Genomic DNA, 13,924 nt, shown 5'->3' on the forward strand with positions numbered 1-13,924 from the left:
TGTAATAATATTGCAAAAAAAAAAAAAAAAAAAAAAAAAAACAAAAAAAAAACCAAAACAACCCAAAATTATTCATATGGAGGCACTATTACGATTTCATGAGGACGATATCATACCGTAATGAGGTAAAAACGGTATAAAGCTAGTATATTAATAATCCGAAATAAAAGGCCAAAATACATTCAAAGTAAAATCAAAATCATGTCTATGGAATATATATTCAGCCACTATAGGGCCTTCTTCAGTCCGAAATCTATCATACCGCATTACAATATTTATTCATAGTTAGACTTTCTTACTAACAAAATTTGATTTTCTTATTAACAGGGAACTGTTTGTGTGTGTTAACTAATGTAGTCCTTAGTTCTACATTCTGTTGTAAAATGGATCGGAATATAATAGTTCATATATAAAAACAAGATCATATAATCATGTAAATCATTGGAAACTGTTTTAAAATTAATAAATTGATGAGTTACCAAAGATCCCTATGCATATTCCTTTATATCTAGTTTTTGACAGTTTGAGTTTCAAATGAAGTCCTTTTCCATCTTCTATCACACGATTTGTATCGCACAAGGTCGATAAACTTTGAAACATTCAGAACGCAACTTGACAAATTTGAAACTATATTCTATAACGTATTTTAATTAATAGTGGTATTGTGTTTATTTTGAAGACGGTAAATAAAAATATAATAAATTATATTAGCTGAACGGTTGATTTTCAATTTCGCCAATTCATTCCAAAGAAAGATAACAATAGTAAATATAACAATATTTTTTCTATAAAATGTGATTTTTGTCTGACACAGGAAATATCGTCCAATCATATCTGTATACAGTATTGATCGATTTGGTCTCGTCTAGTGAGTGGCGAGGCCAGGCAGAGATTCATCTAGAATGTTAAGTATGTAATATATTTTCCACCAGCTTCTATTCTGTTTATAATTTTTATAAAAATCAAAAGTGATGTATACCTGAATAATTGTTGATTACATTTTTACATTAAAAAATGAAACAATGAACAACAATAAAAACGATATTGCTTATCTGCCAGAATCTGAATGAGTTCGAAGGAAATATGTGAATAGTTTCGTCCTTTCAAAGCGGTGTATATAATATATTTGATATATTAAACACTTTTGGCCATTTCAAGACAAACAACATTATAATATTTGATATATTGCAAGTAATTTTGTTCATTTCAGAACATGTTTGATAATAACTGTTAGATAATCTTGTCTATGCACACTCAGAGGAAACAATTTGATTAAAACTGGGCTTCTTCCGCTACGATACGCAATATCACAGTGATAAGTTTCATTACATTAAAACAATTGTTTTTCATTATCCTTAATCATACTTTGTTTTATAACCATAAGGGACAATATGGATCTCATTGAAGAATTACCTCCGTATAAATAACCCAATGGCACAGGGAGGGGGGGGGGGCATAAAATTCGTTAATTGTAGCCTCATTGAATTACGTAAAATATTGCTTGTCATGTAATTATTATATTGTTTCATTTTTGTTGCTGTTTCATTTTAATACATTAATGTATATACAATGTAGATGCTTATTAATGAAATGTTCTTTTAACACTCTTCAGCTTTTCTGTACAAACAATGGATGTGTTTCCACGAACATCACGTATCTTTATAGATATTGTCTTAATTTAAGTCTAAATACTGATGTTACTTCACAAAAACATTTAGTGACGATGTTTATTTAATATCACGTTACTATGGCTGATCTTCGTCTGATATTTCAAAACATCTAGCACCATACGTAGCCAAGACATTTATTACCGGAAGTGAGTGATCGATACCATTTTATTCTACCCATTTTCGAATTAACATAAATCTATTTATATCCTCTCGATAAAATCATAACCTTTTTCCGACCAAGCTTAATGTAATATCGATAAACTTCAGAAATAAAAATGGGCCACAGTCAGTGAATAAGTGGAATCGATTCCAAAACACCAGACCTGCAGAAATATCTGCGCATGTGAAATACGTCCCCTACCCATTATTCAATAGTGCACGTGCAGTCACCCGCTGAGACCTCCCATATTGAACGAATGACCCGCATCACATACTTTATCATTAATGATCCGTACTTGTTGTCCTTAGAATCTCCTGAATATTTCTTTATAATGTTCTTCTTATGTTCATTTTATTACACACGAAAGAGTCAAAGTTAGTCAAACAGTCGATAGGTAATGATATACAATGGAAGAGTGATAGGTCACATAGTGTATCATGCATTCTAGAACTACGGAGGCAACAGCTTATAAGTACCCGATGATCTGATAAAAGTAAGGTTTTTACAGAATTTATCAAAACTATTACAAAAAGTTCAAATCATTCTAGGCTGGAGGTTGACAATCTACGTTGTAATATAGTAGTATATTCTAATGCAGTTGATACTCGGGTCACGTTATTCAGACTTAGTACCTTGTAAAGAAGTAAACATTGACGGTAATAGCTATGGATCCATTCAACTACATTCAGTATTTTCATTTATTCTTGATAGCCCGGATCGCATAACGAATACGTAGTCTATTTAAGAAAGTTATGCTTCATTTACGAAAGTTGCGCAGTACATACACGAAATAATTATAAACAAATAATTCAGTAATTAAATAGTTAAGTGTGCGTAGATTAAGCAAAACACCCTTTATTCCTTAAAAAGGCTATACAGTGCGTGGAAGAAGTGTGCAATAAATTGTTACCTAAGGAACCAGGTAAGAACCTAGGCGTCTGAAAATATTCCTCGCCATAAAAACTTATCCTAAACCGTCCGGAGGTTTGTATTGCGCAAGTCATTTTTGTCGCTAACCTTTGCTTAGTACTGCGCCTGTGCGCATGACGTCATCACTATGGCGTTCATGACGTTCCCATTACTACTAGGAAGGCCTCTCGTGCTAGCCCAGCACGGTGAACATAAACATGTGTATTATTTTGTAATGATTGTGAAGTTTTTGTCTCTATGATTGACGGGTAGACGATATCGGAGAACATGTATGGATAGGCAGGGTAATTGTTTACCGTACTATACACATATTAATATTTTCCACCTCGGATGAGCTCAGATATTGCAATTTGAACTTAAACTATAACAAAACTGTCATACAGCGCTATCGTGTGAACATTCCCAATTGCAGAACGGGAGGTTTATGGGCTTACTTTATTAACAGGAAAATGGGGAATCATCGATTTGTAACATGTCATTTATTTTCGAGTCGTAACTGACAGAAAGAAGGGTTATAGATATAATTTATGACCCAGATATTTTACAGCTATAGGCTACACACAAAAATATTTATAACGTAAGACACATATATTACATCAGAGATAAAAACAATGTTTTACTAGTTCTCTGTAGTTTACACTGTTTCTTACTTTTCTAGGTTGCGCTGTTTTTTTTTACCTTTGTAGGTGGCGCTGTATATAATCTTTGTAGGTGGCATTGTTTATTAATTTTGTAGTTGGCGCTGTTAATTATTTTCGTAGATGGCGTTGTTTATTATCTTTGTAGATTGCGTTGTTTAATATTTGTTTTGCCTCCGTAGGTGGCACAGTTTCAATGTTGGCTTAACCCCTGTATTTCCTCTGTAAACGACGTTGTTTCCAAGTTTGTTTTTATTTCAGTAAATCTGGCGATGTTTCTTGTGACTGTATGTGATGCTGTCTCTACCTCTATAGGTGGCACTGTTTCTTGTCTCTATAGGTTGCCCTGTTTCTTACCTCTGTAGGTGACGCTGTTTCTTGTGTTTACAGGTAGCGCTGTTTCTTGTGTCTGTAGGTGGCGCTATTTCTTGTGTCTGTAGGTGGCGCTGTTTCTTGTGTCTGTTGGTTGCGCTGTTTCTTGTGTCTGTAGGTGGCGCTGTTTCTTGTGTCTGTACGTGGCGCTGTTTCTTGTCTCTGTAGGTGACGCTGTTTCTTGTGTCTGCAGGTGGCGCTGTTTCTTGTGTCTGTAGGTGGCGATGTTTCTTGTGTCTGTAGGTGGCGATGTTTCTTGTGTCTGTAGGTGGCGCTGTTACTTGTGTCTGTATGTGGCACTGTTTCTTGTGTCTGTAGGTGACGATGTTTCTTGTGTCTGTAGGTGGCACTGTTTCTTACCTCTAAAAGTTGCGCTCTTTCTTACCTTTGTAGGTGGCGCTCTTTCTTTCCTCTGTAGGTGGAGCTGTTTTTTTACCTCTGTAGGTGGCGTTGTTTTTTACCTCTGTAGGTGGCGCTGTTTCTTACCTCTGTAGATGGCGCTGTTTCTTTCCTTTGTCAATTATGTTATGTCATTATTTTATTTGTGTATATGATGTTTCTTACCTCTGTAGGTGGCGCTGTTTCGATGTAAGGAACCTCTTGATCAGAACCAGTGGTCGTGGTCATGGCACGCGACCGGATACCTTCCTCTTCATTAGCACGTGTTGTCCACTATTGGTCAAAACAAAATTGTAAACAATATTAAATGATATTTGGCCACAAAAGTTGTATGCGAAAAGATTCAATGTTTCCTCCAATACGGTATGAACCTCCCGTAAAGAAAATTGTTCACAGCCATGAACAAAAAATGTTAAAAATTAGAGATGTACGAAGTTTTACACACGCTTTTAAGTTCTCGTACACCAGTTCATATTTTCAGCTATTTTGCCTATAATCAAAAGTTAATCATGGTGAAAACTTAACAGGAATATAATATTCATTTGGTAAATAGTTCTTTTAAAGTAAAAACATTATATTATATATTATATATATTATAAAAAAAGTTGACGTTTAGGCTAAGGAATGAGGAAGTTCAACTCCTAATTAGTAACCGTATACTAGCACAAGCATTGTTTGTTTTGAATAATTATGTAATTATTGATGAAGTTAAGTTAAGATTACGAATTGATCCGTATAGATTGGTATAGTTGATCAGCCGATTTATATTGTCTCAAGCATCAAATATTCTAATATTGAAAAACACTTGGGGATTTCTAAACCTTTACTGAAAGATTCATAAAGTGAATGATTTAAAACACTGTTATATCATCATTATGTTTGCCTGATATACATCTTGAGCTGATCTTTATGGCTATTTTGTCACAATTAAACTGACATGTCTGATATCGGAACAAATAAGCATACTGATATTAGCACATATTTGGCCTGATAATTGCCGTTATTTCTGATATGACAAGCTGGCCCGCTAACCTTGGGGGACATTAGCCCACATACTAACGAGACGTGTCTCTTTGCCCCGTAAGAACAGCTGTCCAAGGACAATGCTATTATAAACTTATTAATATTTCACGAGAATTATTAATTACAACATGTTCCGTTAGAACACCTGCTGAAGACCTTGTCGGCCGGGAAAAGCCTTGGTGAAGTGACGAGTCCTCAATGAAGTGAATACATGTCCGTCTGTCTGTCTCAAATTGACCAATGTATAGACTTATTCCGGTCATTGTGCACAGATTTAAGAGGGGCGATTGGCCGAGTTGTCCTGGCGATAATGTTATAAATTATGACATGTTCGCCTAGCATTTCATTTACGGTTTTAAAGAAATATCATAAATTACAAAATAGCTCATTTCTGTGCCTTTTTTTACCTTCACAGGTTTTATCCAAGAGAGCGTGTGTTGAGGAGAAGTAAAGATGCTAATATAGTTCATGTAAAGAGATAAAATAAAAGACGAAATAAACATATCTGTATGGATGGACAATTCTGCAAGCTTTGTACCTGTTGAACCTCAATACCTTCGCCCTGACCTCATATTCTGATTAACATGTTCAATTTTTTGGTTCAACAAGCTGAACGACATATCTACAGCTAAGGACATTTAAGGACGGCTCCCCTGTATTCGGTGTGTTCTCTGTGTACTCTGTATGTTTTCGGAGGCTGCGGTATATTCGTCTTGTGTCCTCTTGTAATAGAGGAAAGTTCGCCCATTCTCTAGTTCTATCTCACAGTGGCTGCGGTATATTCGTTCTGTGTCCCCTTATAATAGAGGAAAGTTTGCCCATTCTCTCGTACTATCTCACAGTGGCTGCGGTATATTCGTCTTGTGTCCCCTTGTAATAGAGGAAAGTTTGCCCATTCTCTAGTACTATCTCACAGTGGCTGCGGTATATTCGTCTTGTGTCCCCTTGTAATAGAGGAAAGTAGTTCTATCTCACAGTGGCTGCGGTATATTCGTTCTGTGTCCCCTTATAATAGAGGAAAGTTTGCCCATTCTCTCGTACTATCTCACAGTGGCTGCGGTATATTCGTCTTGTGTCCCCTTGTAATAGAGGAAAGTTCGCCCATTCTCTAGTACTATCTCACAGTGGCTGCGGTATATTCGTTCTGTGTCCCCTTATAATAGAGGAAAGTTTGCCCATTCTCTCGTACTATCTCACAGTGGCTGCGGTATATTCATCTTGTGTCCCCTTGTAATCTCTCCCCTTACTATCTCACAGTGGCTGCGGTATATTCATCTTGTGTCCCCTTGTAATAGAGGAAAGTTTGCCAATTCTCTAGTACTATCTCACAGTGGCTGCGGTATATTCGTCTTGTGTCCCCTTGTAATAGAGGAAAGTTTGCCAATTCTCTAGTACTATCTCACAGTGGCTGCGATAAATTCGTCTTGTGTCCCCTTGTAATACACGAAAACTCGCCCATTCTCTAGTACTATCTCACAGTGGCTGCGGTATATTCGTCTTGTGTCCCCTTGTAATAGAGGAAAGTTTGCCAATTCTCTAGTACTATCTCACAGTGGCTGCGATATATTCGTCTTGTGTCCCCTTGTAATAGAGGAAAGTTTGCCAATTCTCTAGTACTATCTCACAGTGGCTGCGGTATATTCGTCTTGTGTCCCCTTGTAATAGAGGAAAGTTTGCCCATTTTTGTAAGAGGAATATTTGTACATTCTCTAGTGCTATCTCACGCTAGATTTCGCCCATTCTCTAGTACTATCTCACAGTGGCTGCGGTATATTCGTCTTGTGTCCCCTTGTAATAGAGGAAAGTTTGCCCATTCTCTTCTACTATCTCACACTGGCTGCGGTATATTCGTCTTGTGTCCCCTTGTAAAAGAGGAAAGTTTGCCCATTCTCTAGTACTATCTCACACTGGCTGCGGTATATTCGTCTTGTGTCCACTTGTAATAGATGAAAGTTCGCCCATTCTCTAGTACTATCTTACACTGGCTGTGGTATATTCGTCTTGTGTCCCCTTGTAATAGAGGAAAGTTTGCAAATTCTCTAGTTCTATCTCACACTGGCTGCGGTATATTCATCTTGTGTCCCCTTGTAATAGAGGAAAGTTTGCCAATTCTCTAGTACTATCTCACACTGGCTGCGATATATTCGTTCTGTGTCCCCTTTTAATAGAAGAAAGTTCGCCCGTTCTCTAGTACTATCTCACAGTTGCTGCGGTATATTCGTTCTGTGTCCCCTTGTAATAGAGGAGGGTTCGCCTATTCTCTAGTACTATCACAGAGTGGCTGCCGTATATTGGTCTTGTGTCCCCTTGTAAAAGAGGAAAGTTTGCCCATTCTCTTCTACTATCTCACACTGGCTGCGATATATTCATCTTGTGTCCCCTTGTAAAAGAGGAAAGTTTGCCCATTCTCTAGTACTATCTCACACTGGCTGCGGTATATTCGTCTTGTGTCCCCTTGTAATAGAGAAAGTTCGCCCATTCTCTAGTACTATCTCACAGTGGCTGTGGTATATTCGTCTTGTGTCCCCTTGTAATAGAGGAAAGTTTGCCAATTCTCTAGTACTATCTCACAGTGGCTGCCGTAAATTCGTCTTGTGTCCCCTTGTAATACACGAAAACTCGCCCATTCTCTAGTAATATCTCACACTGGCTGCGGTATTCATTTTATGTCCCCTTGTAATAGAGGAAAGTTTGCCAATTATCTAGTACTATCTCACAGTGGCTGCGATATATTCGTCTTGTGTCCCCTTGTAATAGAGGGAAGTTTGCCAATTCTCTAGTACTATCTCACAGTGGCTGCGGTATATTCGTCTTGTGTCCCCTTGTAATAGAGGAAAGTTTGCCCATTTTTGTAAGAGGAATATTTGTACATTCTCTAGTGCTATCTCACGCTAGATTTCGCCCATTCTCTAGTACTATCTCACAGTGGCTGCGGTATATTCGTCTTGTGTCCCCTTGTAATAGAGGAAAGTTTGCCCATTCTCTTCTACTATCTCACACTGGCTGCGGTATATTCGTCTTGTGACCCTTTTTATAAGAGGAATATTTGTACATTCTCTAGTACTATCTCACACTGGCTGAGGTAAATTCGTCTTGTGTCCACTTGTAATACATGAAAACTCGCCTATTCTCTAGTACTATCTCACACTGGCTGTGGTATATTCGTCTTGTGTCCCCTTGTAATAGAGGAAAGTTTGCCAATTCTCTAGTTCTATCTCACACTGGCTGCGGTATATTCATCTTATGTCCCCTTATAATAGAGAAAAGTTTGCCAATTCTCTAGTACTATCTCACACTGGCTGTGGTATATTCGTTCTGTGTCCCCTTTTAATAGAAGAAAGTTCGCCCGTTCTCTAGTACTATCTCACAGTTGCTGCGGTATATTCGTTCTGTGTCCCCTTGTAATAGAGGAGGGTTCGCCTATTCTCTAGTACTATCACAGAGTGGCTGCCGTATATTGGTCTTGTGTCCCCTTGTAATAGAGGAAAGTTCGCCCATTCTCTCGTACTATCTCACACTGGCTGCGGTATATTCATCTTGTGTCCCCTTATAATAGAAGAAAGTTCGCCCATTCTCTAGTACTATCTCACAGTGGCTGCGGTATATTCGTTCTGTGTCCCCTTGTAATAGAGGAGGGTTCGCCTATTCTCTAGTACTATCTCACAGTGGCTGTGGTATATTCGTCCTGTGTCCCCTTGTAATAGAGGAAAGTTTGCCAATTCTCTAGTACTATCTCACAGTGGCTGCCGTAAATTCGTCTTGTGTCCCCTTGTAATACACGAAAACTCGCCCATTCTCTAGTAATATCTCACACTGGCTGCGGTATTCATTTTATGTCCCCTTGTAATAGAGTAAAGATTGCCCATTTTATAGTGATATCTCATTGAAGCATACCGTCGAAGACATCCAACAGGATATTCAAAACCGAGCGCTTATAGACCATGGGTGTCTCGACCAGGACCAGAACTTTCTTTACAAGGGAAACCTTTTAACTGAATGCCTTAATACTATATGGGGAGCAGGTATAATTTTAACGCCCTACCTGAAACGTTAACCTGCACACTGCTGGTTTTTATTTTCTTTTTATGCAATTTGCTTTGCAGGTTTTTGTTTTGTAATCGCTTCCCCTTGCGGTAACTGTTGAAATCGTGTCGTTCTTTTTTGTATATGACTTTTAGTTGTCAAATTCCTATTTATTATCAAAATTATAAATACATTATCATTCTTACAATAAAACCTGACTCCCATATAGTTAAGCTATAGTCTGAATAGTGAATATTTTCCGTACACGCTTACCAGATTCTAATGGTATCACATCTTATGGTTCTATCCTACTCTGTATTCCGTTGTTCCTATATATCGTTATGTATTCTCCTACTCCAGTCTTACGTCCTCTCCTCGCCTATCAACAAAGTGTCCCCCAGAACTCTGACCGTCTTTCTCCGGTTTAGCATTTCAAAGGTTCTCTCATGAATAATGACCTAAATGGTCCTATATCAAGCCACCTGATTCAGATGTCTTTCCATCATTTGCTTGGTCACAAAACAAAATGATTTCGTTTTATAAAAAATTAATATGCCTTTATCGATGAAACAGCAGGATACTTCCATCATTTCCAATTCGCGCGCTCACGCGACTGGCACGAGGACTAATGACAGAATATGCCAATACCATTCTCGGTCGGTCTGACAAGCCATTGTGTTCGCTAGTGTGTTAAGAACGGTAATTTTAGGTTGAAACTACAAAACATTGTTGAACAGACTATTGGAGTTATTAGTTCTACACGAACACGCCTACACGTGTAACAATTTGTACGATTCCACTTATCGGCAGTCAATTTTATTTTACTTTTGACAAATGTTAAATTAAATATTATTAAATATCTTACAGTTCTTTTTATATAAAATACAAATTTTGGACAATAAGGTTTCAGTGTTATAACGGAGAGTAGCATTGTAAAGCCTGACAGCAGAACAGGACTGCTCAAACGGAAACATTCAACTGATCTATATCGATATAATTTAATCTTATTAATGTATAAGTAACTCATTATATTCACTAATATGTTCCAACAATTAAGGCGAATGATTTAATATGAAATGCAATTATATTTGGAAATGGATAGTTCTAGTGTTTATCAAGCTGCAAGCTCATCGCACGCGTCAACGTTGCATCACCGAATGAAAATATGAAATCAGTTTGAATCCCAAGTGGAACCGCGATTATACAAAAACAGTTTAAAATGGTATTTCTACTAATCAAAGATTTTGTTCTAACCTGAAAGCAGGATGTCAACGAATTGAAAAAAACCTAAATGGTATACACTGATTACGGTAAACCAGAACAAACATTTAGAGCGAAACAGGAACACACAGACTAACAGGCAATGGAGATTTAGCTCTATAAAAATATGTATCTTTCAATGCTCGTTAAACGTCTACTCGTAAATAGGATTGTATATGCAATCAATTCCATAAAATAATTATAATTTCTATACCTTTTATTCTCTCGGTTTCTTGTCCTTATACTTACTGTAGCTACGCAAGAAATTTATAACTATCAGAAATAAATATCGAAAACTGATTTTGTTTAATGCATAATTGATAAGGCTTTAGATATATTGCCTATTTGACCGTCTATTTGGTATTAACTTACTAGCGTTTATAATTAATGAACACACTTAAAAACTATCTTAGTAGCCATTTATACTTAATTCTGTACGAAACTGACTTATAAATATCAGATAAGTTGTAGGATTTATTGTGGTATCTCAGTTAGCAGAAATTTAGACTTTGTCCTCATAGATCATTACGTCATTTCGGCAAGAGTTGAATATTAAAGTCAGTCTATTGAGCGAAGGTGTGGCATTCAGTGGGGCGGCTCTATTAAGCTTGGGCACGGTAAATATGTTGTATTTTATCTACCACAATGAAATGATTCATAACTATGACTATGGGTAGTCACCTGTCAGCTTATATCATATCTATAAATTGTTACTACTTATGGCAATCCCCTTATAGTTCGTCCGAACCTTAATGAAAGATGAGAAATGTCTACTTCCGGCAATTATGTGGTTTTGCCAGCACTTTTGGAGAGGTCCTTCATAATCTTAGAAAAAACCTATTTCATATGTTTGGATTATCAACTGTCATTAGATAGCCTCCAACTCGACAATGGCCCGTCTTTTCTCCTACTAATTACACAATCAATCCGGACCTCCTAAACCATCCCTAAATATTACGTATGCATGGACAGATTATATAAAATACTGAATGTACCTGGAAACTTAGCATTTTGTAAAAAAATTTCTATGTTATTCAAATAAAGTGGTAAAGTGTAATTAGTCAATGTTGGAAACAGTGTAAGCACATTGCCTTAACACACAATTCACATTGGAAAAGCTTCATTGAAGTCAAGGGAGATAAAAGATTAAGTAATCTTCCGCAAATTTAATAAAGATCTCAAATGGACTATTTAAGATTAATTAGTTTCTTAGTTAATGAATTATAAGGTAACTGGGGTCTTTAAACGAATGCGTTGATAAGAACACAATGGTCGCGACACAGTTTGAAACATACACGTGTTTTTATTATTATAACTTTTAAATTTTTAGCATAAAACTTTTGCTAAGTATCGTAGTTTCTTTTCAATAATTTTTAACTTTTCATATTTGTACTAATTGTGTCGGTAGGAAAAGTGCCATGACTAACTCCGAAAAGACATGTGTATCTTAAAGACTTCATTATTGATTTATGTACAAGCACGGTTAGAAATATATAAAAATAACCTACATAGAATATTTCATTTTTGTTAAAGTTATATTTTATATGAAACATTCAATGTTAAGAAGCCAAATCGAAACTGCAAGTGAAAATGTCTGCCTTCTTCTTGCCATGCCCCAACACTGAGCTTCCTACCTACGCCCTTTAATTCCAGCCTATCTTGTCTTCGCCTAGTCATTGAAAAATTCATTCTAAATGATTTGAGAGTTGCACTAAAATGGGTATCACTGTTAGAGTATGTTGATTCTACATCATAATTCTATGTGTAAACATCAAATGTAGTCAGATTTTCGCATCCAACAAATTTAAGGTCCATTTTATTTGTTCAATCTTCAATACTTCAATAGATATCATAAATCTGTAACAGCCACGAATATGGACAAAAGCAACACATCCATATAAAAAAATCGTCGATGTTGGAATCTGCATTTGTCATTTTCAGTTCAGATTTTTCAAGATGAATACTTTATCATTATCATATTCGATCGATGGCACCATCCTATGAGCGTTGTTTACCAATGTCACCATCAGAGGCTCGTTTTAGCGTCATAACAGGTCTCACCAACCTTAAGTCTGGACACCAGGTTTAGTACGGTGTCTTATTGTTTTTACTATTGGAATGAAGATCGGTATCTATCTTTTTAGTAATACAACCAAATATCTAGAATCATTTTCAGGTCTCTTCTACAACGAGTACAAAAAGTAAATGGAGAAAAGAAACCAGATGTGGCAGAAGAAGAACGGACTTCATTGCTGTCATCGTTCTGGCAAATCTGGGTCAATGTTATTTAGACTTGAACGAATTAAGGTCACATATAGATAAACACAAAAAAAAAGAATACAAAGCCCCATACATATAGCCATTTGGTTATTCGTTCAGCGATGTTTGGAAAACCATACAGCTGTTCACTCATCATCGATATTAAAAATATCTTGTTCTTTTTAATGTTTACAGGACCTAAATATGGAAATCAACCAGAATCAGGTCTTCAGAGGAGGCACGCATGGTCTCGATTGAACAACAAATATTTCAGGTTTCTGGCTGGTGCTTGGTCACACAACCTAATAGAGACTGTAAGATGTGTAAATAGATATTGTTAACAATATAGTGATTTCAAGGTAACACGAAAACTGACGTGATCTAGTATGGTGCTTGGTAGAAGGATACGTCGTCCATTTCAACGTATTTTCAGTCACGATACTTTATACGGCCCAAACAGGACAATGTGCTAGCAATATGGTATAGGAATAATGGCACTAATGACATACACAATGTATTTACCACTGATGGAACCAAGATACAGTAACAAATCTCAAACTAGTATATGGTATCAGTAGATAAGAGATAACAAAGCTATTGTCTAGTACAAAGTAACCGTGTCTTAGACTATGTCGTTTTGGAGTGAATTACTGGACAAGCAACTTGTTTATACAAACTTTATGCAGTAGACAATTGGTGAGAGCAAAAGACCAATATTTAAATAGAAATACAATATACTCGAAATTATTGTTTCTATCGGTAACACTGCTGCAAGCTGCAAAATCATAAACCTATTGGATATATGTATGCAATTTGAGTTATATATGACACAATGAGATATGTTTTATAATGGTCAATTCTTCCTTTACCGATCCCGCCCCGTCTCCCTCCCATTGTAGCTATTTACACAACCCAGGTATGTCGTCATCAGTTAGTGTGTAATCACCTGTAATCACCTGCGTGTCCAGGTGTCCCAGGTATGGCCAGGTATGGTGTGATACATGCGGAAGATTACACACATTTTACCCAGTTTAGCCGAGATAATACAACTAGCCAAGTATCTCTGACTATACGGGACAGCTTCATTACTTTCTCGTCGAAACTTTCCACGTGATATCCAGACTGCCCCCGCAGACCTAAGATCATGGTCGCTGTGTGCTGGGAAGCTTGCCATTGTAAGCTACCATTGG

General features: G+C 36.8%; 1 protein-coding gene across 1 annotated transcript in view; it reads right to left on the reverse strand.

The window, feature by feature from the left end:
• Positions 1–13,924, reverse strand: part of LOC138320701 (ETS translocation variant 1-like) — a 57,485-nt gene that overhangs the window by 35,146 nt on the left and 8,415 nt on the right. Inside the window, exon 2 of the mRNA XM_069263868.1 lies at positions 4,335–4,442. Coding sequence (XP_069119969.1) covers positions 4,335–4,397 — 63 coding nt within the window. The 5' untranslated portion in view covers positions 4,398–4,442. The remainder of the gene's footprint in view (positions 1–4,334; positions 4,443–13,924) is intronic.

The sequence above is a fragment of the Argopecten irradians genome, chromosome 4 (genome assembly GCF_041381155.1).
Source record: "Argopecten irradians isolate NY chromosome 4, Ai_NY, whole genome shotgun sequence".
NCBI lineage: Eukaryota > Metazoa > Mollusca > Bivalvia > Pectinida > Pectinidae > Argopecten > Argopecten irradians.